At 43.5% G+C, this 25,267-nt stretch overlaps 1 protein-coding gene and 1 non-coding gene across 2 annotated transcripts in view; one reads left to right on the forward strand and one right to left on the reverse strand.

Moving 5' to 3' along the window:
* Positions 1-25,267, forward strand: part of LOC126419688 (transient receptor potential channel pyrexia-like) — a 213,010-nt gene that overhangs the window by 46,733 nt on the left and 141,010 nt on the right. Inside the window, exon 3 of the mRNA XM_050086872.1 lies at positions 21,098-21,313. Within this exon, the coding sequence (XP_049942829.1) occupies positions 21,098-21,313 (216 nt within the window). The remainder of the gene's footprint in view (positions 1-21,097; positions 21,314-25,267) is intronic.
* Positions 11,786-11,860, reverse strand: Trnap-cgg (transfer RNA proline (anticodon CGG)). The gene has a single exon. It is a non-coding gene; the product is annotated as a tRNA-Pro (tRNA).

Genomic DNA, 25,267 nt, shown 5'->3' on the forward strand with positions numbered 1-25,267 from the left:
GTTGGGTTTAAGTAGTTCTAAGTTCTAGGGGACTGATGACCTCAGTCCCATAGTGCTCAGAGCCATTTGAACCATTTGAACTTAACATCTGAGGTTATCAGTCCCCTACTTTAGAACTACTTAAACCTAACTAACTTAAGGACATCACACACATCCATGCCGGAGGCAGGATTCGAACCTGCGACCGTAGCAGCAGCGCGGTTCCGGGCTGAAGCGCCTAGAACCACTCGGTCACAGCGGCCGGATCTACTGCCCCTGCCTGGGCTTCAGTTTATTATTTTTCGTGTAAATATTTCAGTGTATACAAACCTCTCCTCTCTCTGATCAAGGGCTTGACGAGTTAACAGAACGCTAGTTTATATTCCAAACTGTTCCATTTGTCTTTTACTGCAGCAAAACGTTCTCTGTATCAATTTTGCGGTATTGCTATTTATGTAGTACGCGATATTTTGATTGCAACAGGCTGCCTCGCATTTCCATATGTGTCTTTATTAAAATATATGCAAGATTTTAATAGATCCGTCCGACTTCTGCTCTGTGGAATCGCCCTGTTGCCAACTCTTTAAGCAAGTATCAGGAATACCTGCTAGAAGAGATCAGGTGCGATGATGGCCACGGTCAAGACAGTAGAAGATGTGCAGGTAAGATCACATGTATCTGTTAATTGGGAATCAGAAATCAGGCGGCCGTCTTAATTTCTGCTACTCCTATAGCCACGTTCATTTCTTTAAAAGACAAAAGACGGAAGCCACAACGTCTACACGCTACTTTTGCATCTGATGAGTTTTGCATTGGTCTGTCTTTTCTGCTGTATTACTGACGTTTTCACTGCCTTGAAGATTTTTCCAGTAAATAAAGATAATTGGGACGACAAACTGAATAAAACATAATTACCTCATTATACCTTTAAGATCTCTGTGACGTTATGTTTCCACAATACAATGCAAGTGTGTCGCCCGTGCTGTACTGATTTAACCCACAGACAGAGGGTATCCGACTGTTGCTGTGGCCAGCCCGTTCTCCAGATCTCTCAACGACTGGAAACATCTGGTCGTGGGTTTATGATTTCTGGTATAGAATGAGGTACCCATGTCTGTTGTCCTAACTCATTTCGACTCGATGCCCAGCAGCGTTAGATCACTGTTGCTGCTAGATGTGTTGCGGATTGTAATGGCCAATAGAGTACTTATCAAAGAGGAGCCGTTCATTGGAATCTGGCAATAATATCGAGAAAGAGATACTGGTTCGATTTGTCTTTCTTGCGCTATGCTTGCCATCCTTTTGTAAGCCTATTGATCACCTTATGGAACAGTATTTGAGAAGAGAAAGCTGTGTGCTGCACCGTGGCTAGAGTCATACTGTGTCCTCTCAGGAAGCCTGAGATATCGTTAGATAACGGCCTTTGGGATAAAAACCGGTCGTGAACAAGCAGAAAAGTGGGACTGGTGCTGATATTTTCTTCACAAACGTTACCACAGCTGTGGAATTACCACAAAGATTTTTGGTATGCTGGACAAGAAATTAAGAAACTGATTGATTTTGTGGTAAGTTCCTACGGGACCAAACTGCTGAGGTCATCGGTCCCTAGGCTTACACACTAGTTAATCCAATTTAAAGTAACTTACGCTAAGGACAACATACACAGCCTTGCCCGAGGGAGGACTCGAACCTCCGAACCGTGGGAAGGCGCCCAAGACCACGCGACTGCACAGCGCGGAGAACGAATGGAAGAAGCCTGCGGCAGTTTCAAAGTTTGAATCTCTGATAACGGAGGCATATGTATCACTTCGAATCCAGGTCGGACACACAGTTTTCATTTACATATGACTATAACGACATATGGTAGGGAATAGAATAATTTGATGTCACCAACAAAATGATCTTGCACATAAGGTAAACAGAATGTGTTTTCACCGATTCAGTTTCAAACAGATATAAGATGCTGAAATCTGTTTCTCAGGACAGAGAGGATCAGGTTGTAGAGAGTGACCAAGGTCAATTACTGTTAGTTATACAAGAACAGACACAATTTTATTGCACAAACCAATGCACAGTTTTCTCATCAAAACAACAAAGATCAGTTCACGCCTGTGGGCCCAAGTAACTTCTCCAGAATTTGTTTGAATGATTGTTTTTAAAACACCAGGATTTAGAGTACTTAAGCAAAAGTACAATACCTTCTCGGCTAAAGGCCGAAATAATATTTCAAATCAGCTAAGGAAATTCTTTAAAAGCCAACCATTTATAAATTCCAGCTAAAGCCCATATTAAGGAAAGTTCTAGTTAATTCTTCGGCTGAAATGCCAATAAAATTTTTTCTTTACATAGTAAAGGAGAGGCTTTAAAGATAAGCTTTTACACAGTACAACAGAAAAACATCTTAAGAAAACTTGAAGTATCTTGTCAGCTGAAGGCCCATACAATTACTCAAGAATAATTAAACCTTAAGATAAACATTTACAGAACACGGCTGAAGGCCGTTTCAAGAATTCAAGATAAAGAGAAACCTTACAGACAAGGATTTACATATTAAAGCCACAGATTCTGAAAAAAAGTGGTTGAAGGCCTAAATACAGAGCAACAAAAATTTTAAATGAAAATAGTCTGAAGACCTAATCTTAAAGTTGTTATGAAGTTCGGCTGAAGGCCACATACTAAACATAAAACAGACAATATTAATATACAGCTGAAGGCTTGACACAGTACCTGCGACCAAATAAAACTCTAACCACAGTTTAGGTGAGACAGACAGCTAAGCGTAACACTAAACAATCGGGTTGCAGCACGACCTACAGCCTAATCAATTCCCTTCCACCCGATCAACAGCAGGACAACCAAGGGTATGAGCGAAGACAAGGATCGTAACAGGATTATGTCTTAATAATTGGCATATAACACAGTCAGGGCACAATAAACACTTAAAGCGAAAAAGAGAACAACACCAAGCTGTCGAACTACTTGCGCTGCCGTACAGCATCAACAAGGCGAGGAAAACACACTACTGCAAAACTACACTAATGACCAGGGCAGGTAACTGTAACGTTAACGGCCACAAGGCAGAGGATACCACTGGTGCACTTCACTAATAAATTATAATGATTTCAAAGGTTAAACACCATGCAGGGAAACGGCTGCAAAATTTTGCCAACTCCAACACAGCATCACGTTGCTGCTTGCGGGACAGCCCAGGATGCAACAACCAGCAATCAACGAAGAGATGTCACAACGGTTGAGCTTTCATGACAGGTTCAGTGATTACTCAACTCCAGTATGCAGGTGCGGTGGGCAACGAACTTAGCAGTTCTCGCCGCTAGCGCCACACAACTCCGACCGCCAGCGGTCCTGGCCTGATTGCACGCCGCAGACACTTCCTCGCTGCTCCGCCGCAACCGACCAACTGCCCACACACATCTTGACACGGAAATATAACTGCCACACCAAAGAAGTTACAGCAGTACTAGTATCGATAAACGCTGCTGCTGCCACTAACGGAGGCAAGAGAGCAACTCGTTCAGATAGTAACTGAGGGAAGTATAAGACGCCACTCGACGGTGACAAAATGCCCAAAAGGAAAATGGGCATTAGTGCGCTCCGACCACGGCTCAGAGGCGGTTCATTCTTACTGACATTATTATTCTACACTACCAGATCAAAAGTATTCAGACACCTGTTAATAACTGTTGTGTCCAACCTTCGCCTTTATGGGGCTTGCTTTCAATGAAGTGTGTGAATGTGTGTCTATGGGGTGGCGGCCCGTTCTTATTCGAGAGACGTAACCAGAGAAGGTAGTGATGTTAGACGCTGTAGTCTAAAGCCAAGACGACGTTCTAACTCTTCCCAAAAGTGTTCGATTGGGTTCAGGTCGAAACTCTGGGCATCACCTTCATGGTGACTTTGCTGGGAACACTTTCAATGTATCTTAGTGTCTGTGGAGGGATGGGAGCCCATTCTTCCTCAACAGCCAAAATCAGGGATTGCAGTGATGATGGACGCTGAGGTCTGACGCTAAGTCGACGTTCTATCTCACCTAGATGTGTTCCATTGGGGTCATATCAGGACCGTACGTAGGTCAGTCCATTTCAGGAATGTTACTGTCTACGAACCACTTTCTCAAAAACGCTACTTTAAAACATGTTACGTTGTCAGTCTCATACAGTCTTCACCTCCGAACTGTTCCTCTAGTCTATGCACCACAGAAAGTTGCAAAATGTGTTCATTTCCTTTCATATATATCGTTTTCTTAGCGAAATAAGCCGACGACACCCTAACCACCAAAAACACCCTCATACCTCCTCTCTACTTCACTGTTGGCACGACACATGTTGACAGGCAGCGTTATCCAGGCACTCGGCAGACACTCTATCGGATCCTCAACGTGTATTGAGTGATTCATCACACTTCTAGTCATCCGCTGTGCAATGGCTTTGCTCTTTACACCAACTGAAGTGTCGCTTAGTGTTGACTGCAGAAACGTGTACTTACGAGGACCTGCTCAACCATGTACCCCATTCTTTGTAACTTCCTAGGCATAGGCATTGTGTTACTTGGACTGCCTCTAGCCTTCAAGAGATTGCATGTGGTTTTTTACAACCACGCTCCGCAATGCATAATACCCATTTCCGTCACTGTATAAGATCTGCCTGATCTTGGTTTAGCTACGGTTGTTCCGCCTTCTTCTCACTTCACATTGTATGTTATCCTGGGTCCTAGAAACGATGGAGAGGCTCCGTCCCCACCACAGCCACAGTGGCCCACAACCCCACGACGACTACCGCAGTCCACTTCACCCCTCCGCCGCCCCACACCGAACCCAGGGTTATTGTGCGGTTCGGCCCCCGGTGGACCCCCCAGGGAACGTCTCACACCACACGAGTGTAACCCCTATATTTGCGTGGTAGAGTAACTATGGTGTAAGCGTACGTGGAGAACTTGGTTGCGCAGCAATCGCCGACATAGTGTAGCTGAGGCGCAGTAGGGGGAACCAGCCCGCATTCGCCGAGGCAGATGGAAAACTGTCTAAAAACCATCCACAGACTGGCCGGTTCACCGGACCTCGACACAAGTCCGCCGGGTGGATTCGTGCCGGGGACCAGGCGCTCCTTCTCGCTCCGGAAAGCCGTGCGTTAGACTACTCGACTAACCGGGCGGGCCTCACAATCACATTAGTAACATTTAAATGTATTGGCTTTAAAATCATTGAAACATCCCTGATGGATTTGTTACTCATAACATTCAATGACGTTCAAAGCTATTTGAGCTCCTCTAACCGATCCATTTTGCTGTTACTGTTTCTCCACTGACAACACAATACTCTGCGCCTCCTTTTGCACTCTTAGACCCGCCTCTCGTGACTGCTAGTGGTCAGTTCCGCATACGTAGTGATGTCTGGATACTTTTGATCTAATAGTACGCGCGCCAGTAAATCCACAGCTGCATAATCGTGTGCAATGAAAATTCCTGCCTTAAACTCCTACAAGCCTGGAACAAGGGTTCGCTACACCTGCACCTTTACAAAATTACTTAGGAGGAAGTCTTGTGATGTGAAGCCAACTAATCGTGGCTGCCACCGAACCAGATAGTCTCGTCCAAGCTACCTATCAGGAAAATTTTCATCCAGAAATGGATGGATACGTAATGACCAGCGACTTGCTGATAGAAGTGTTCCAATTATTTTTTTCATAATGCGGGGCCAGTACCACCATTAGACTGTTGTTTATTTGCAGTGTTACATTTACACTTACACGATCATGATTTCGGCTTCAAAGTGCCATTATCAAGTGTTTTAAGTGTTATACAGTGCCTAAGATGGCATACTTTAGTATTTAAAATACACTAATAGTGTATTTTAAATACGAGAGTATGCCATCTTAGGCACTGCATAACACTTCAAATACTTGATAACGGCACTTTGAAGCCAAAATCATGATCGTGTAAGTGTAACTGTAACACTGCAAATAAACAACAGTCTAATAGCGATACTGACTTTAAAGAAATGTTCTAATAATGGCACCGGTAACTTCCTATTGAAAGTAGTACAGCTGAGAAAGAATGAATGGTCCAGTGACGCAGTTTTGACTGATTCCGTACCACAAATTGACATTTGGACTGCTCTTTCTATTTCAAGTGTTACATGAGGACGTCCTGATATCCAAGCACGGACAATGTGGGAGTTCAGTTTGGCGGTTACGTGTCAAGTTGCCTCACTGGAGAAACAAATTCTTTCCAAAAAGTCGTTGTTTGTGTCAGTCTTAGCTGTGTCCATCGCTTTTAGTGCCTGAAGCAGTTGCACCTTGTAACCATGAGGAAGTAACCTCAAATGCAAGACTTTGTGCACTCTTGATCGTGACATTTGCCACTTATAATGGTTCTCTTTCCTGAGCTTTTTCTCAGTAGCATGATCAGTCTAGTCATAGAGAAGGCAGATAACTCGAAAAAATATTAATTGCCATCTCTTTCTCATCGCTACTACATAAACGTAGTCAAGCCATTTTTGCTTATATAACATTTTAGTAAAATCGGTTTAACTTTTTGCTTAACGGAGCTAATTGACGGATGTTACTACTTTTCTTGATAAGTTTCTCGAAAGATCCAAGAAAAATAAGAACCATTATTGTTCGATAGACCGGCGTCTGGGATGTATCCTGGAGCTCATTCTCTCAATATCTTTGCTGTGCGCGGTAGCCCATGAAAACAGTCGGCCAGGGTGGCCGTGAGGTTCTAGGCGCTACAGTCTGGAACCGCGCGACCGCTATGCTCGCAGGTTCGAATCCTGCCTCGGGCATGGTTGTGTGTGATGTCCTTAGGTTAGTTAGGTTTAAGTAGTTCTGAGTTCTAGGGGACTGTTGACCTCAGAAGTTAACTCCCATAGTGCTCAGAGCCATTTGAGCCATGAAATCAAAGCTTAGTCAAAAGTGAATTGTCTGTCACTGCGCCAGCAGCAGGAGTTTGAACGCTAGTGCCAACAGTTTTGTGACACCGCAAACTCTCTGGCCATACGCATCCCTGTAGATGCCTATCATACCTTGTCCACTCAGTTGTCAGAAATTGGTGACTACCGCTTCCCTCCCCCCTGTTCCCGCTACCTGTTCCCATAAATGACGCACGCGAAGCGCAGTTATTTGGTCAGGGGAATGGTGCCCTTCCTCGGTGTGGCAGAAAGTTTCGCTGCACTTTGTTGTCGGACTTCTTCTCTGTGAACCAGGCTACACATTGAGTTCCCTCCTCTGGGATCCACGTTTACTCTCGCCTCTACATTTCTGATTCGAGACCCTCTGGGCAGACATAGCAAAGTCCGTACTATCTCTATCTTAGCCTGCAAGATCGCCGGATCTCTCCCCAACTGAAAATGTCCGGAGCATCGTGGGCAACGTCCTCTGACCAGCTCGTGATTTTGACGATCTAACGTGCCAATTGCACAGAATTTCATGTGATATTCCTCAACAGGACATCCAACAACTCTGTCAATCAATGCCAAGCCGACTAAATGCTTGCTTAAGGATCAGAGATGGAGCAACACGCTTTCGACTTGCTTAGCTTGTGAAGATGTTTCTCTTGACAAAATCAACCAACTTTTCTGAAACTGTGATCATTCATTGGTCTGCACATTTACATCACATCTGCCGATCTCCGTCCCATTCGGATAATTCCTTCGTGATTCATCGTTTATTTTGTCTTAGAATGTAGTTTATCGACTGCTCGTCCGCCTGAGTATGTTTGAAAGTTTCCCTACTGTAATTCGCTTTCAAATATTGATAGGCTTTACCTGCTGTGAGTCACATCGTAAGTTACTCACCTTTTGATAAAATGCTGAAATTTGTGTTGTTCTCGCATAGAGCCGTTTACTGCAATCTAAAACTTCACATGGAAGTTATCTGTTTTTAAATGTAAAAAAAAAAGAGTTACTCCAATGCTTAGATTTAGGAAACGTGCGTGAGAAGGTCGTAATCGGTTGTGAATTCGTATTTTGAAAGAGGGGGCTCAGATTAACGCGTGGCCAACTTGATTTATTTTCTCTGTTATTTGAGAAAGCTTTTTCAGCTGTCGTTCCACGGTCCTTTGAAATACCTAACAAGACGGTATTAGTTTCGCAGAGACGGTATATTGGTATAGAACAATATTTACTTAAAAACACCACTCTTTAATTTCGAATACATGGTTTTTCTTTTCAGATCGACGCAGTCATATATTTACTGACAGGTCCACCTGAAAATGGCTATAAGTTGACATTGACCAACATTAGTTCAAATAAATACTCTTCTACGTAAAGATACAGTCTTGGAGGTAAAAATATCGTCTTTCATGCATGTGAGACAGCGTAGCTGCTCTTACATGTCCTCTGGTTCAACGAGGACACGCCTAGTCGTCCTGTCTGACGACCTCTTTACATCCTATAAAGTAAAGCAATAAAAAAAAGTAGAAAATGTACGCAGGGAGTTTCAAATTGTGTTTGTAAATATTGGCAGAAAGTTGCAGTCATTTCGACAGGCCTTTCTTCGCCCTCGGATGAAAGCGGAAGTGGACAGAGGTCTGACTAAGGAAAGTACTTACTTTGAGCCTAGTTTATCAGCTGTTTCCCCAGAGAATAAAGCGTTTTGGAACATAATGGAATGACAACGCGTAACCGATGTCCCGGCGACACGCAAACATTGGCGAGCACGCAAGCTCCAGAGAGATACGTACTTGTTGATTGAGTGATTTCCCACAGGAGCGTCTGACGCCACCTTTTCAGTTACAAGACTTGAGTCGTATATCTGTTGGTGAGAGAGTACCGGCACCAAAAACGTACGTTGTCAATCATTTACGGTTATGTCATCATGTAGTTCACTGATATACAGGGTGGTCCATTGATTGTGACCGGGACAAATATCTCACGAAATAAGTGTCAAACGAAAAAACTACGAAGAATGAAACTTGTCTAGCTTGAAGGAGGAAACCAGATGGCGCTGCGGTAGGCCCGCTAAATGGCGTTGCCATAGGTCAAACGGATATCAACTGCGTTTCTTTAAATAGGAACCCCCATTTTTTATTACATATTCGTGTAGTACGTAAAGAAATATGAATGTTTTAGTTGGACCACTTTTTTCGCTTTGTGATAGATGGCGCTGTAACAGTCACAAATATACGGCTCACAATTTCAGACGAACGGCTGTTGGTGAATGACGCGTCGTCGCTAAATAGAACGCGTGCAAAAAATCTGTCATCGTCCCGTAATTTCTCGTCTGCCGAGTGGCAGAACTGTACACGACATTCAAAGTCGTCACCATGCACTCTCAACACCGACGTTTTTGAGATTCCCGATTCTCGCGCAATTTGTCTGCTACTGACGTGCAGATTAGCCGCGACAGCAGCTAAAACACCTACTTGGGCATCATCATTTGTTGCAGGTCGTGGTTGACGTTTCACATGTGGCCGAACACTTACTGTTTCCTTAAATAACGTAACTATCCGGCGAACGGTCCGGACACTTGGATGATGTCGTCCAGGATACCGAGCAGCATTCAAAGCACATGCCCGTTGGGCATTTTGATCACAACAGCCATACATCAACACGATATCGACCTTTTCCGCAATTGGCAAACGGTCCATTTTAACACGGGTAATGTATTACGAAGCAAATGCCGTCCGCACTGGCGGACTGTTACGTGATACGAGGTACTTATACGTTTGTAACTATTACAGCGCCATCTATCACAAAGATTCATATTTCTTTACGTACTACACAAATATGTAATAAAAAATGGGAGTTCCTATTTTAAATAACCCAGTTGATATCAGTTTTACCTATGGCAGCGCCATCTGGTTTCCCCCTTCAATCTAGACGAGTTTCGTTCTTTGTAGTTATTTCGTTTGATGCTTATTTCGTGAGATATTTGGCCCGGTCACTATCAATGAACCATCCTCTATAGTCATCATCATCGTCGCCATCATTATCATCAGCGTCTTGTTGATGTAGTCGTTCTTCTCTGTCCGTCACCATCTTCAACACCTAATTGTAGGTGTTGCAGCTCCTTCCGCTGATAACAATTTGTATTACTGTTCTTCTGTGCCTACTCTTACTTTTATTCCCACATTTTTGCTCCTAATTTTATTTTATGAAGGTTTAATATCAAATCAGGCGCGCAATTAATTTTCCTTCGCTGTGTCATGTCAATGTCATTTTCTCTTTAGTTTCTTTCAGTATTTGTTCAGTGGATTTTCTTTCCGTTCAAGATATTTTTGTGGCTCTTCTCCATTTGACTGTCTTTATTGACTCTAAAATTTTTCTTTTCCTGTTCCCCAGTAATTCACACTTAGTAACCATATCACTCCAAATAAATGTCTTGATGAATTTCTTTCTTGTTTCTGTGTAAGGTGGTCTCTTAGTTCTGAAGGCTTGTCTTATTATTACAATCTTCTCTTAATATCCTGTTACCATCTGTTATTTTACTTCCCAAGTAGTAAAACTCATTTACTTGCATTAGTTCTGCATTTTTTATCTCAATGTTTGTCCTACTTGTCTGTCCGATTTATGTATCACCATTATTTTAGTTTTGTTTGTATTTATTCTCAGTTTGTGATTTTCCAAGAAATGAGACAGAATTATTGACAGGTGCAAAGCCTCAGTTGCCAGTTACCTATCTAACGGTTCCCAGGGATGAAGAATACTTGATTGCCAGTATTTCGTACATATCTGGCCGAATTTAAATGTCTAAATTGCTGTAGTAATCTACTGATTAAGAGGTAAAATGTTACATCAGAAGTTCAACAGAATAAGTCACATATTAAAATCAGAAACTGTTTACACAATATATCTTGAGGAAGTTTAACTCACGGCGTACAACTTACCCAAAATATTCGAGAATTTAATTGCACCGGTCAAACCAGTAGCACCGAGCGAGGTGGCGCAGTGGTTAGACACTGGACTCGCATTCGGGAGGACGACGGTTCAATCCCGCGTCCGGCCATCCTGATTTAGGTTTTCCGTGATTTCCCTAAATCACTCCAGGCAAATGCCGGGATGGTTCCTCTGAAAGGGCACGGCCGACTTCCTTCCCTAATCCGATGAGACCGATGACCACGCTGTCTGGTCTCCTTCCCCAAACCAACCAACCAACCAAACCAGTAGCAGTACGACATTCCGTCTCTAGGTGTCTCATGGTACACGTCTTAGCTACTGTGGCACAAAGTAACGTCGTCTTTGGCTCATGCAGTTGTAGTGGTGTGTGTCAGGATGTGTTTTAGTGCTTATCCGAATTGTGAAATGGATAACGCGGAAGAGCAATGGGTTTGCATGAAATTGTGTTTCAAGTTGAAGAAAACTGCAGCTGAAACCCACCGTATATAGAAAGAGGCATTTAGTGAGAGTGCGCTATATCAAGTATAATATTTGAGTGGTTCAAGCACTTCAGGGAAGGCTGAGAATCTGCGGAAGACGACAGACATTCTACTCGACCGTCAACACGAACAGCGCCGGAAATGGTCCTGAAAGTGCATGATGTGATCCACGTCGACGAGCGGAACATGATAACAATTGCAGACTGTCGACCAGTGAAACCTCGGGTTTCAGACATGCACTGAGCGTCAACTAAGACTTGACTGTCCATAATTCTTATCCCGAGTCATAACAGGTGGTGAATCTTGGGTCTATGGTTATGATTCTGAAACGAATCTTCAAAATGGGAAAGCCATCTTCTCCATGGACTAAAAAAGCTCGACAAGTTCGCAGCAGCATGAAGTCAATGCTGATCATCTTTTTCGCTAATCGCTGAATAGTGCATGAGTAACTTTCCTGGCAGATCAAAACTGTGTGCCGGACCGAGAATCGAACTCGGGACCTTTGCCTTCCGCGGGCAAGTGCTCTACCAACTGAGCTACCCAAGCACGTCTCACGCCCCCTTCTCACAGCTTTACTTCTACCAGTACCTCGTCTCCAACCTACCAAACTTTACAGAAGCTCTCCTGCGAATCTCGGTCCGGCACACAGTTTTAATCTGCCAGGAAGTTTCATATCAGCGCACACTACGCTGCAGAGCGAAAATTTCATTCTGGAAACATCCCCCAGGCTGTGGCTAAGCCATGTCTCCGCAATATCCTTTCTTTCAGGAGTGCTAGTTCTGCAAGGTTTGCAGGAGAGCTTCTGTAAAGTTTGGAAGGTAGGAGACGAGGTACTGGCAGAAGCAAAGCTGTGAGTACCGGGTGTGAGTCGTGCTTCGTTAGCTCAGTTGGTAGAGCACTTGCCCGCGAAAGGCAAAGGTCCCGAGTTCGAGTCTCGGTCGGGCACACAGTTTTAATCTGCCAGGAAGTTTCATATCAGCGCACACTCCGCTGCAGAGTGAAAATCTCATTCTGGAAACATCCACCAGGCTGAGGCAATATCCATTCTTTCAGGAGTGCTAGACCTGCAAGATTCGCAGGAGAGCTTCTGTAAAGTTTGGAAGGTAGGAGACGAGGTACTGGCGAAAGTAAAGCTGTGAGGACGGGACGTGAGTCGTGCTTTGGTAGCTCAGTTGGTAGAGTACTTGCCCGCGAATGGCAAAGGTCCCGAGTTCGAGTCTCGGTCCGGCACACAGTTTTAATGTGCCAGGAAAGTTCAATATCAGAGGACACTTCGCTGCAGAGTGAAAATCTCATTCTGGAGTGCATAAGTAGTTTGTGTCACCTGATCAGACTGTCAACGGGCAGTGTAACTCATAGGTTTTAGAGGTGACCGAGAGAAAATGTTTAGCGCAAACGGCCAGAGTTGTGGAAAACGGAAGACTGGTTGGTGGAACATAACAACGCACCCAGGCGTATCTCGCTCGTTGTGAAGGAATTCGTAGCAAAAAACAACATGGAAACGGTTCCCCATTCTCTCTACTCGTCAGACCTAGCACTGTGCGACTTCTACCTGTTCCCAAAGATGAAAATAGCGTTCAAAGACGACGTTCTGAATTGATTGAAGAAATCCAACTGGAATCGCAACGGGACCTGGACCCTCTTCACCCTACGGCCTTCCAAGAGTGCTTCAAAAAATGGGAACAACTCTGGGATCGTTGCATACACGCCCCGAGATGTCCACTTTGAAGGTGATGGAGGACATTAGGATGTGAATATAGTTTTCTGATTTTTACAGTGAAATTCTCGGATATTTTGTGTAGCATCTCGTATTCATCCGGTATTTCAGAAGGAGAGCGCTCAGCGCCTTCCAATAAACACATGACTTAACGCCTCTTCGAAATTTTTCTCGCTGACATCTCCACAAAGTATTGAAAGGAAAAAGTTTTTCGCTTACTACATTTTATTCAGCTTTCTTTACTACTAACTTTAATCGCAACACAGTATGCAGACAGCATCCACAATACCACTGCATTTACCTGTGACGTTATATCATTGTACATCGTATAACCAATAGATACGACGTCATTAACATTAAGATGCGTTTTATACATTGAATTCGATTCTTTAAATATTCAACTAATCGAATGCAGTTTATTTTTTTACCATTACTTTAATCCATTCGGTGATGCTTTTCATTGTTTGTATTGGTCTTTGTATAGATAAATTAAATAAATATGGAGATAGAGGACAGCCTTGTCTTGCACATCATCTTATTCTATCCTCTTCGTTAATACCACTGACATGTATTTCTGTATTTTGATTTTTGTGTAGATTGAGAATCGGTTTATCTTTAAAGTCTGTTCCAATTTTATTGAGTTATCTAAACAGTATTTTCCAGTCCACTCTATCGAAGACTTCTCGAAGTTAATGAATGTGTCATTGTTGTTCTGATCATTTCAGTTCTACTGTCTAAAATCATTCATAGTGCAATTATGACTCCCCTTTCCTCTAACAAAATTGATCTTCTTTAAATGATGACGATGCTTTGCTTTTAATCTTTGTTTATCAATAATGAGTAGAGTTTTGAAGCCTGCCCTATAGTCATAGAGTGATTCCAATCAGCACACTCGTTCTATTCTACACTGGAGTTCCTCGCACTATTTGAGAACTTTATTCGTAACATTTTTCGTGTTTTATTCTTTCTCTTACAAATTTTCTGATCAGCATTCTGTGCACTACATACTGACTCATTCCTTGACCAAGTAACTGTGTCTTTCCTGGCCCGATGGATCATGATGGTTAAATAAATAAATAAAATAAAAAAGTGGCTGAAGCACATGTTCAGTGTTGAAATGATGCTCTCCACACGGATTTCAGAGCATGGAATAATTAATTTTTCAATTGAAGCCATCTTCATGTGGATCCAAGTGGGTCCCAACGCTAAACCTGTACCATTGTAATGGGGATTTTGGATGTCAGGCCGTTAATAGTTTATATATTGAATTCCTTTTAATGGTGATTTCCGTTCTTTTAATTGGGAACATTTGTCCTTTTATGTAGGTCCTCCTCTGTGAGAGGCTTTCTGCCAGACGTAGGATTGAAGAGAATGTGCTGTTGTACGCCATGAACTAGTGATGCACTATTTTAACATATTTTAACCAATTTTAACTTCTGTGGTCTCACATTTTAATGTACGTGTAGCATTTTTTTTCCTATGAATTTCTATTGGTTCTGGTTAGTTTTGATTATCTTAACGGTGTGGGTAGGTGTTGTTATTGATTTATAGTTTTGCAAATGCAACTGATGGAGTGACACATGTGGAGAAATTGGGTTGTGAAATCTTTTTTACGGAAACAATACTTTTTATAACTGTTACGGGTCTTTTCATTGGTAAGTTATCTTCAGTTATGCCACATGCAGCTGAAGCCGCACATTGATGATTAGATCTAGCAGAGCTGCCAAATAGCTAGGATGATGACTGATACATTTCATCTGTGACTGTAGGGGTCTCCAGCCGGATGGTAGCGTTGATATCTCGCGACGTTTCGGGAAGTGTCATACTACTCATCTTCTGGCGAAGTGTCGAGATTCGCGGAGAGCGGGCTATTTATATGCACGGTCACCCCCCTCCACTAGACCTCGGGTGGCTGCGGTGGACCAGCGGCGTGCGCTGAGAAACCTTCATCAACGTTTCATCTGGTTTTGAAAACAGTCCGACACATTTTTTTAAAAAATTGGCGATTTGATGAGTAAGGTGGTGTACATTAGGGGGCGTAAGTTTTCTTCAAATCAGGAATGAATGCTTGCACCCCTGCGGACAGAGTAGTTGTCACCTTCGAAAATGGGAGTGTCCACAACATATTTATGATGAAGACGTAGAAGAAATGGTAGCAATTGGTCACTGATAATGTCTAAATAGCCAACCTCGTTCATATTCATGGTAACCTGATTGAGTTGCCCCAAACAATGGTTTGGAACACTCTTCCAAAGCTCCACAGAATCACCTCCAGCCTGAAGTACATCCTCCATGCGCTACAGTTTGAACATCTCATTGTCACACTCAACACTCCCCATCATTTGAAAAGAGGACAAATCGCCACCCCTAGGACCACACTACATGCCACCTGTTACCAACTATCCAGATGTTGTTTTGTTTAGCTCTCTGAAGACATGCAGCTTTGTATTACACTGCAACAAATGATCTTTTGTTTGGTACCTGAATGCATATGCCCAATGCATGCAGTTCCCATTGCAAGGTTCTCTCCAAAAGTGATTGAGATGGAGCTGCGTTAATTCTTCTTCTTAGCGTGTCGATCACAACCATTTAAATGAATTGTAATGCCTAAGCAAGTTGCACTACATGTGGGCTCCCTGATGCGAAATCCTCTTACGTCACAGTGCCTGTGGAGCTGGTATAAACATGGCAGTGAAAGAGATGGACCATCATCTGCTTCGGTTCTAGGCCCTTCAGTCTGGAACAAAGTGACCACTATGATCGCAGCTTCGAATCCTGCCTCGGGCATGGATGTGTGTGATGTCCTTAGAATAGTTAGGTTTCAGTCGTTCTGAGTTCTAGGGGACTGATGACCTCAGATGTTAAGTCCCATAGTGCTCAGCGCCATTTGAACCATTATCTGCTCAACACCGCACATACAGAAGACATTTTGGTTATCACACAGTCCCCATTTTAACATAGCAGTTTTACTTCGGCCAGTGCCCAGATGAATACGATTAAGTGATCTCCATGTCAGCCATAACAATTTGTTTCCTGGAGGAAGCTCTTCTCTCGGTGGTATCCAATCTCTTTTAGCTCTTTCCTACCAGCACTGAAACCTCTCTTCCCCCTTTGACTTTATTAAGGAGGAGGTACTTGACATGAAACTTTTCCTCGTGCGATGTCGAGCAACAGGTTCATGCTCATGAAGTGGACGTCTGTCATCAGTATTGACTTTGCGTTTTTTTGCTGTTACTATCTGCTTGATATTGGATGGAACTATTTCGACCAAAACGCTAATGTTATCGACTGGGGTTAATGTCAAGCATCCTGTCACCTGGTGATAAATTTGGTGAAGAGCAATATCAGTCTGTTTCGAGCAGCAAGATTGGTACCACACATGGGAAGTATATTCTCCTGCCGAATAGCTCAAGGACAGAGCCGACATCCAATGCGGGTTTGTTCGCCAACTTGTACCTTAGAGGTTTTTAAGATAAGATTTCGTTTTGCCACCTTCATTGTGACACTGTCACAATGTTCCTCGAATATCAGACTATTATCAAAAATAACCCCAAAGTATTTAGGGGTAGAGCTATGACTGAGAGGAGTTCCCAGCCATGAGACCTTTCACTTGTAGTTAACATACCTGTTACGGAGATGGAAAGCTCTGACTGCTATTTTGCTTGGTTTGGCTTCACGTTGTTGACCTCACTCTACTTTCCCACGTCATCAAGAGCAGATGAAAGTTTCCTTCAATGCCTTCAAATTCTTTGTTTTTAGCCACCATTTTGTTTTTGTTTTGAGATTTAACACAGAATCTTCTGTTACGGAAAAGCTCTACAGTGATCTTCATAAAGCCGTAATCTTTGGTTGTGTTGCACATCTTTGGGAGAAATTACCGGATCGTAGGCCACAATCAGGTCAATAAAGGCAACACAGGCGACAAGACCTTTCTTGAAGCCGTCCTTAATACGGAGGGTAACATTCAATACCTGCCCTGTACAAGACACCCCATGTCTAAAGTCAGATTGTTCTCCTACATTCGTTGACAGCAGTAGTTCCTATTAAATCTGAAGTTGATTATCGCTGACAAAGTGTGATAACTATCAATATCTTTTTATGAACACTGTACAGTCCTCTTCTGGAGTATTACTGCACTCTGTGCGATACACGTCAGATAGCACTGATGGAAGATATGGAAAAAGTTCAAAGAAGGGTAGTTCGTTTTGTATTATAGCGAAATATAGACGAGGGTGTCGCGAATATGATACAGGAGCTGGGGTGGCAGTCATTAAAACAAAGAAGTTTTTCGTTGCAGTAGGACCTCATAACAAAATTTCAGTTACCAACTGTGGTATCACGTATCGATACCACTCCACCGGCGTCACAAAGTTGACAGTGGAATTGCAGGTATCTGTCAGATGCTGATAGTGGTTGTGTGGGATCAGGCGGACCCAATGGTGCGCGCCTGTTGAGCCATACCTCCAGAGGCTCCGTACCACCGTCGCAATATACACACATCAATAAAAGTTTTGCATCACCTCGATTCCGAGAGTTCCGGAATCTGTACAGGCAGTTAAAACAGAGATCAACATAAACATTATTTCCGCCCTTTTTATTGCTCATGAAAACCACATGTTGCATGTTGTACCATCATACAGCAAGACCTTCAGAGGTGGTGGTCCAGATTGCTGTACGCACTGGTATCTCTGATACCCAGGAGCGCGTCCTCTTGCATTGATGCATGCCTATACTCGTCGTGGCATTCTCTCCACAAGTTCATTAAGGCACTGTTGGTCCAGCTTGTCCCACTCCTCAACGGCGTTTCGGAGTGATCCATCAGAGTGGTTGGTGCGTCACGTCGTCCATAAACAGCCCTTTTCAATCTACCCCAGGCATGTTCAATAGGGTTCATGTCCGCAGAACATGCTGGCCACTCTAGTCGAGCGATGTTGTTATCCTGAAGGAAATCATTCACGAAGCGGGCGCGAATTGTCAAATGGTTCAAATGGCTCTGAGCACTATGGGACTTAACATCTGAGGTCATCAGTCCCCTAGAGTTTAGAACTACTTAAACCTAGCTAACCTAAGGACATAACACACATCCATGCCCGCGGCAGAATTCGAACCTGCGACTGTAGCAGTCGCGCGGCTCCGGACTGAAGCGCCTAGAACCGCTTGGCCACCGCGGCCGGCCGCGAATTGTCGTCCATGAAGACGAATGCCTCGCGAATGTGCTGCCGATATGGTTGCACTATCGGTCGGAGGATGGCATTCACCTACAGCCGTTACGGCGCCTTCCATGACCACCAGCGGCGTACGTCGGCCCCACATAATGCCACCCAAAACAGCAGGGAAACCTGCACCTTGCTGCACTCGCTGGACAGTTTGTCTAAGGTGTCCAGCCTGACCGGGTTGTCTCCAAACATGCCTCCGACTATTGTCTGGTTGAAGGCATATGCGACACTCATCGGTGAAGAGAAGGTGATGGTAATCCTGAGCGGTCCATTCGGCATGTTGTTGGGCCCATCTGTACCGCGCTGCATGGCATCGTGGTTGCAAAGATGGACGCCGCCATGGACGTCGGGAATGAAGTTGCGCATCATGCAGCCTTTTGCGCACGGTTTGAGTCGTAACACGACGTCCTGTGGCTGTACGAGAACATTATTCAACACGGGGGCGTTGCTGTCAGGATTCCTCCGAGCTATAATCCATACGTAGCGGTCATCCACTGCAGGAGTAGCCCTCGGGCGGCCTGAGCGAGGCATGTCATTGACAGTTTATGTGTCTTTGTATTTTCTTCATGTCTGAACAACATCGATTTAGTTCACTCCGTAACGCGTGGACCCTTGTTGAGAGCCCTTCCTGGCACAAAGTAACAATGCGGACACGAGCGAACCGCGGTATTTACCGTGTAGGCATGGTTCAACTACAGACGACACGAGCCGTGTACCTCCTTCCTGGTGGAATGACTGGAACTGATCGGCTGTCGGACCCCCTCCGTCTAACAGGCGCTGCTCATGCATGGTTGTTTACATCTTTGGACGGATTTAGTGACATCTCTGAAGAGTCAAAGGGACTGTGTCTGTGATACAATATCCACAGCCAACGTCTGTCTTCAGGTTTCTGGGAACCGGGGTGATGCAAAACTGTTTTTGATGCGTGTAGAATAGCCGGCGGCAGCCGCGCTGCCCATTTGCACTTGGAGCCTCTTCGCTACATCCTCGTTCATGCTTAGTAACATCGAGCGTCCTCAGTGTTGACATTGTGATAGCTGTTTCTTCCTGGAATATTGTAGTGCGGCCTCATTCACTTAGAGGAATACAAGTTTAGTAAACCTTTTGTTTATTATGATAATCTTATCGCTAATCATTTCTGCTCGTTTCCAGTTTCCCTTTGACGACAGTTGCCACACCTTACTGTAGCGCACCTCTCCTTACCGTTGTGTACAGAGGCGTACACAACACCAACTTTCTCCTCCAAATGCGAAAATATTTTTTGGCGCTCAGCTACGTATGGAAAAATGATCATTGCAATAAAATAATAGAAATCAGAGGTCCCATGGCAAGTTTTAAGTTTTCGTTTTTTCCGTACGCTTTTCGAGAGTGTAACTATAGAGAAATAGCTTGGTGGTTCGATGAACTCTCTCCCAGGCACTTAATTGGGAATTGCAGAGTAGCCGCGTATATGTACATATAGAACGTGATTGTAATTCATACTACTCTGTCTGTAGCCTTTTGGTACGAGAAATGATATCTTCTTCCATGAAGGTAACTATTTTCCGTAGGTGAAACAGTCGTTTTGCCTCCAGCCCGCGGCCATTATACACACGTACATTAAGTGGATATTATCCATCTCTTGATTTGAAAATGTTTGTGGTGCCACGGTAGCCCTTCGAAGCACTACAGGTGCACACTGCGTTTTCCGTTCGCTGGTGCCTGGTACCTGGAACAGAAGGTGAGGTTTATGATGCAGCCTTACTGGTCCCATATTGCTGGTAAGAGCTATGATTGGTCGCTTCACAGTCAATATTCGCTTCGTAAGCGTGAAAGTAACGTGAGCTACTAAACGGCAGTGGTGTGCAGCAGTGAAGCTGCAGGGTGAACGTAGTCTTAAGCATTAGCAGTGATGCAACAGATGCATGTCCGCACTTGTGCATACATCTGTCGGGGAAAGCATTGGTTTCCGGATCTAAGTATAGCAGGACTATTTGCTTGTTTCATTATCCCCTAATCATCCCTTTCGTGTGTAGTGAAACTTCTTGGGTGTACATTTGATGAAACCTTGAGTTGAAAGAAGGATATTACTGAGCTTATCAAACAATTACGTTCAGCTACTTTTGCTCTTCGTATAGCTGCTAATTCTGGAAACAACCGTGTCAGCCTCCTGACATATTTTACATATTTTCAGTCAATAATGTCGTACAGAATAATTTTCTGGGGTAATTCATCACTCAGAAAGAAAACGTTGATTGTACAAAAACGAGCAGTAAAAATAGTATGTGGTGTTCATCCACGGACGTCACGCAGGTACCTCTTCAAGAAGCTAGCCATTTTAAGTGCGCCGTCGCAATACGTGCGATATTCGATAATGAAATTCGTAATTAATAATCCATCCCAATTTGTGAAGAACAGCGATGTACATATCTACAACACTAGCGGGAAGAAAATGATTTTATTAACCACTGTTAAAGCGTCAGTAGCTCAGAGAGGAGTTCTACATGCAACAATAAAAATGTATGATCATTTGCCCACTAAATGTATGACAGGTAGCGAATCAAGTTTTAAATCTGATTTAAATTCATTTCTCCTATACAACTCCTTCTATTCCATTGAGCAATTTCTACTTAAAAACTGCTAGCCTGTTTAAAAAATGCAGTGAAAAAAGTTAAATGTAGTTGCATGAGTAGAACTAAAGATATTAATGTGTCATTGATATTAACACTAATCAGGTATACACATCCTGTAAACTGACTTGTTCCACATCACTTCGGTGCAAGAACCGTTCAAATGTTCTGTGAAACATGTAACTAGCTAACACCATGCAAGTTCGCGAATTTGGGACGTGGGGAACCTTTGTGTTGCGCAGAATGAGGTGTGCGACTCGGACAGCCTGGGGACGTCGGACCAGCGGTCCTGGGTTCGGCTGCTGGTGCGCGCCATGGACGCGGGCGACGCGGCCCAGCTGCGCCGCCTGCTCGCCACGGAGTGCGCCGCGGGGCCGGACGCCGTGCTCTCTCCAGACGGCGACACGGCGCTCATGCACGCCTGCCGGCTCGACCCGGATGCCGTCGATGCAGGGGAGGTATGTTGCCATTCTCATTCTCATTCTCACGTAATGGTCCCATATAATCACTGTCACAGTCCCATATAATAACTGCCACAGCCCCAGATAATCACTGCCACAGCCCCATATAATCACCGTCACAGTCACATATAGTCATTGTCAGTCCCATATAATCACGGTCACAGTCCCATAAAATCACTGTCACAGTGCCATATAATCACTGTCACAGTCCCATATAATCACTGCCACAGCCCCATATAATCACCGTCACAGTCACATATAGTCATTGTCAGTCCCATATAATCACTGTCACAGTCCCATAAAATCACTGTCACAGTGCCATATAATCACTGCCACAGTGCCATATAACAACTGTCACAGTCCCATATAATCACTGTCAGTGCCATATAATCACTGTCACAGTCCCATATAAACCCTGCCGCAGCCCCATATAATCACTCTCACAGTCACATATAGTCATTGTCGCAGTCCCATATAATCTCTGTCATAGTATCTTATAATCGCTGTCACAGTCCCATAAAATCACTGTCACAGTGCCATATAATCACTGTCACAGTCCCACCTAATCACTGCCACAGTCACATATAGTGATTGTCAGTATCATATAATCACTGTCACAGTCCCATATAATCACTGTCATGGTATTTTACAATCACTGTCACAGTCCCATAAAATCTCTGTCACAGTGCCATATAATCATGTCATGGTCTCATATAATCACTGCCACAGTGCCATATAACCACTGTCATGGTCCCATATAATCACTGCCACAGACCCATATAATCACTGTCACAGTACCATATAATCACTGTCATAGTATCTTATAATCACTGCTGCAGTCCCATATAATCACTGTCACAGTTCCATATAATCACTGTCACAGTGCCATATAATCACTACCACGGTCTCGTATAATCACTGTTCCCATAACGAACTCAGATGCTTACCATTGTCATCAACCCTAGAACCTTAGACAGTAGATGATACAGATTGCACATGACGTCATTACCTTGAAACCAATATCTCGATCAGCGGACTAGGGACAGCAACCACTTGCAGGCGACTCCTGGAATACTGTTCAATTTATCTTAATTGTCGTGTTTCCAGTAAAGTTTCTTTAATGCAGTGATGAAATCTTGTGGACTGTCAGGTTGTGCCGAAATATTTATTCATATATTTAATTAAACTGATCTTATTAGGGTGATCAGGCCCTTTCTTACACCGAACCAGCATTTCAAACGTACGGTGTCTATTGCATCATAGTTACCTAAGAAATGTTTCAATATGACAACCAATATTAAAATGATATTAGTATATGAAGTGACAGTGAGAGAAAATTATACTGACTATGAACAAAATTAGTTAACAGTGGCATTACTTGGACTACTGGAGCTGCAGCCACTGATAGTGCTAAGAGTAATAATAATAATGACAATAATTGTGATATTGATAACAGTAATAATAGTGGCAGATATAAGAAGGCTTTATAGGGCTACGAAACAGATGTTTTCTGAAATAGCGAGTTCTGGGAAAAAGAAATTTAAGGAGACTACATATGCTAAGAAGACTGAGAAATGACGAAGATCAGGTTAGAAAGGGAAATATGAGTAACGAGACGGTGCAGGGGCAATAGTAATGTTATTGTTGCTTTAGTAGATATTACCTATCTTCTGAAGTTGTAGATGTTATTTTGTTCTCTGATATAAAGCTGGAAGTTGTTCCAGAATCGGATTCCAGCTATTGAGAAGGGCTTCGAGAAAGTGGCTGAATAATGGGGTGGGGCAGAAAGAATTTTGCAGTGCTGATAACAGGTATTTCTGCCATGTTGTCCAGACAAGAGCGTTAAGGTCAAGGAGAGATATGACAGACACTGTACGTTGATAAGATGGTAGAGAAGACAGAGGGAATGGAAAACACTGTGCTTTTCTGTACACAGCCATGATAGCTGTGCACAAGTTGGTGAAACGCGATAAAAGAGTCGATCTTTACAGATACAACGACACAGACATTCAAAATCAGTTCCACTCACCTTGAGCTTGCCTGAGAGAAGCCATGAAGCATAACATCGCTGTAAACAATAATTGTAAGCATAGCTGTTTGTAGAAATTTCTTTTTCAGGTCAAGATGGGAGAGTTGTAGAACATGGCGAGATGCTGATGCCTTCTTACACATTACAATTACGTGCTGAGTCCAATTTAGATTTTTCTAGACTCTTTGCTGAAGGAGAAAAGTTGATATTTGTCCCATAAGAGCTCAGAATGATCAACCAAGGATGAGTTGAGCTTTAACCTTACATCTCCTGCCCATTTTAATGTGCACACAGATTGATAATGAGATTCTCCGTAACTTCAGGTTTCTACATTTTGCACTTGGGTAAAACTGGAGGTCATCAGCGCATATTTGGTATTTGCAACAGGACATGAGTGATGACACATCATTTACGTACTACAAAAAGAGAAAAGAGATGAAGTCTAAGAAGCACGTGATAGTTGTCTGTTGTGCGTCCGTGGCAAGATTCAAGCTCAGATGTTGTGCTGCGATGTTTACACGAACCTTATTGGTATTTGTCTAATAGGCTGTGTGTAGTTAGGTAATTTTCTAACAGGTCGTGAACTGTATATTCTAAGGTCTTGGACAGTGCAGCGAGAATGCAAATACGGCGATAATCAAAGGTGCTATGGCAGCGTCCTTTTAAGGTAAGGGCTTAGCTAGTCCCGGCTTCCACGCCTCCAGGAAAACATTTATAGTTAAGGAGTGGTTGAAGATATCTGTGGCAGTAGTGGGTCAGCAATAAGCTACATTATTTGGAACATGACGCCATCATGTCCAGTAGACACGATATGTGAAGGGAAGTAAGTTCCACAGATAAAGCTGTTGTACATCACACAAAAAACAATTACGAGCACGTGTTCCGAGAGCAAGTCAGTGAATATACAGGCTGCAGCTAATGAGTGATATCGTTACCAGGTGAAGTTATCTCGTAAAAGTTCGTAGATCTTCAGCTCTACAACTTGATGGATGACATATTTTGAGAGGACAGACTGTTAATATCGGACTCACTACAAGAGTTTTCTCTACATCCAGACCGTGCCACCACAGAAAAACTGGAAATGATTACTGGGAATCAAGTCAGTGATCTTGTCGTTACTAATGAAAAACAAAAACTGTAGAGTCTTGTACCACAGGAAGCAAGGGAGAGGACGTTGTTATGGATGGCCAGTACCCTCTTTCTACAACACAAATGCACACATGTATTAGTGCGGTTCTTTATTTACTTGAACTTTAAGTTTTACTTAACTGTAATAGAGTCCATGTTCTATGGTTCAAGCTCATCAGTAAAAGTCTTCTTGCTCACAGTATCGGTTATCTGACTATTGTCATAATTCTGGTCGCTATGTACTATCATAGCGAGAGACCCACTCTGCAAGGGGACTGACAGATTCCAAACTGGAGAGTGAGTTAGTGAGTGAGTCAGGGGTCAGCGGCGGTGGTCTTAATAATTGCTGTCGAGAGGACGTTGTCGGCATGTTGCTTGTCGGTGTGTCTCTGGCCTCCCTCGTGATGGGTGCACTTGACCCAGCGCCTGCTGTCGATCTTCGTGCTACATCTTTGCCGACCGGTGTGCTGACGACAGTTTACGCCAGCACAAAAACCATTAGATCACATGATCAGATCTACCTTTTTTACAGTAACATCGCCTTTTACTGTTGTGACAGAGACCTAAAAAGACCCGTATCAGGCCAAAAAAGCGTGTGATGACTACCGGAGAAGAGATACTTTGACAGCTCAGGAAATTATATTATAAGTAAAATCTGTTGACATAGACCGGGTCAAAGAATCATCATTATCATCAATTACTGAAACAGCAGGCGAGGAATCAACAGACACAGCTATGGATAATAACGACACCACTGGGTAAGGCAGTTTTACAGATACTGCCAGCCAAGGTGA

This window comes from Schistocerca serialis, chromosome 9 (genome assembly GCF_023864345.2).
Source record: "Schistocerca serialis cubense isolate TAMUIC-IGC-003099 chromosome 9, iqSchSeri2.2, whole genome shotgun sequence".
In the NCBI taxonomy this organism is placed as follows: domain Eukaryota; kingdom Metazoa; phylum Arthropoda; class Insecta; order Orthoptera; family Acrididae; genus Schistocerca; species Schistocerca serialis.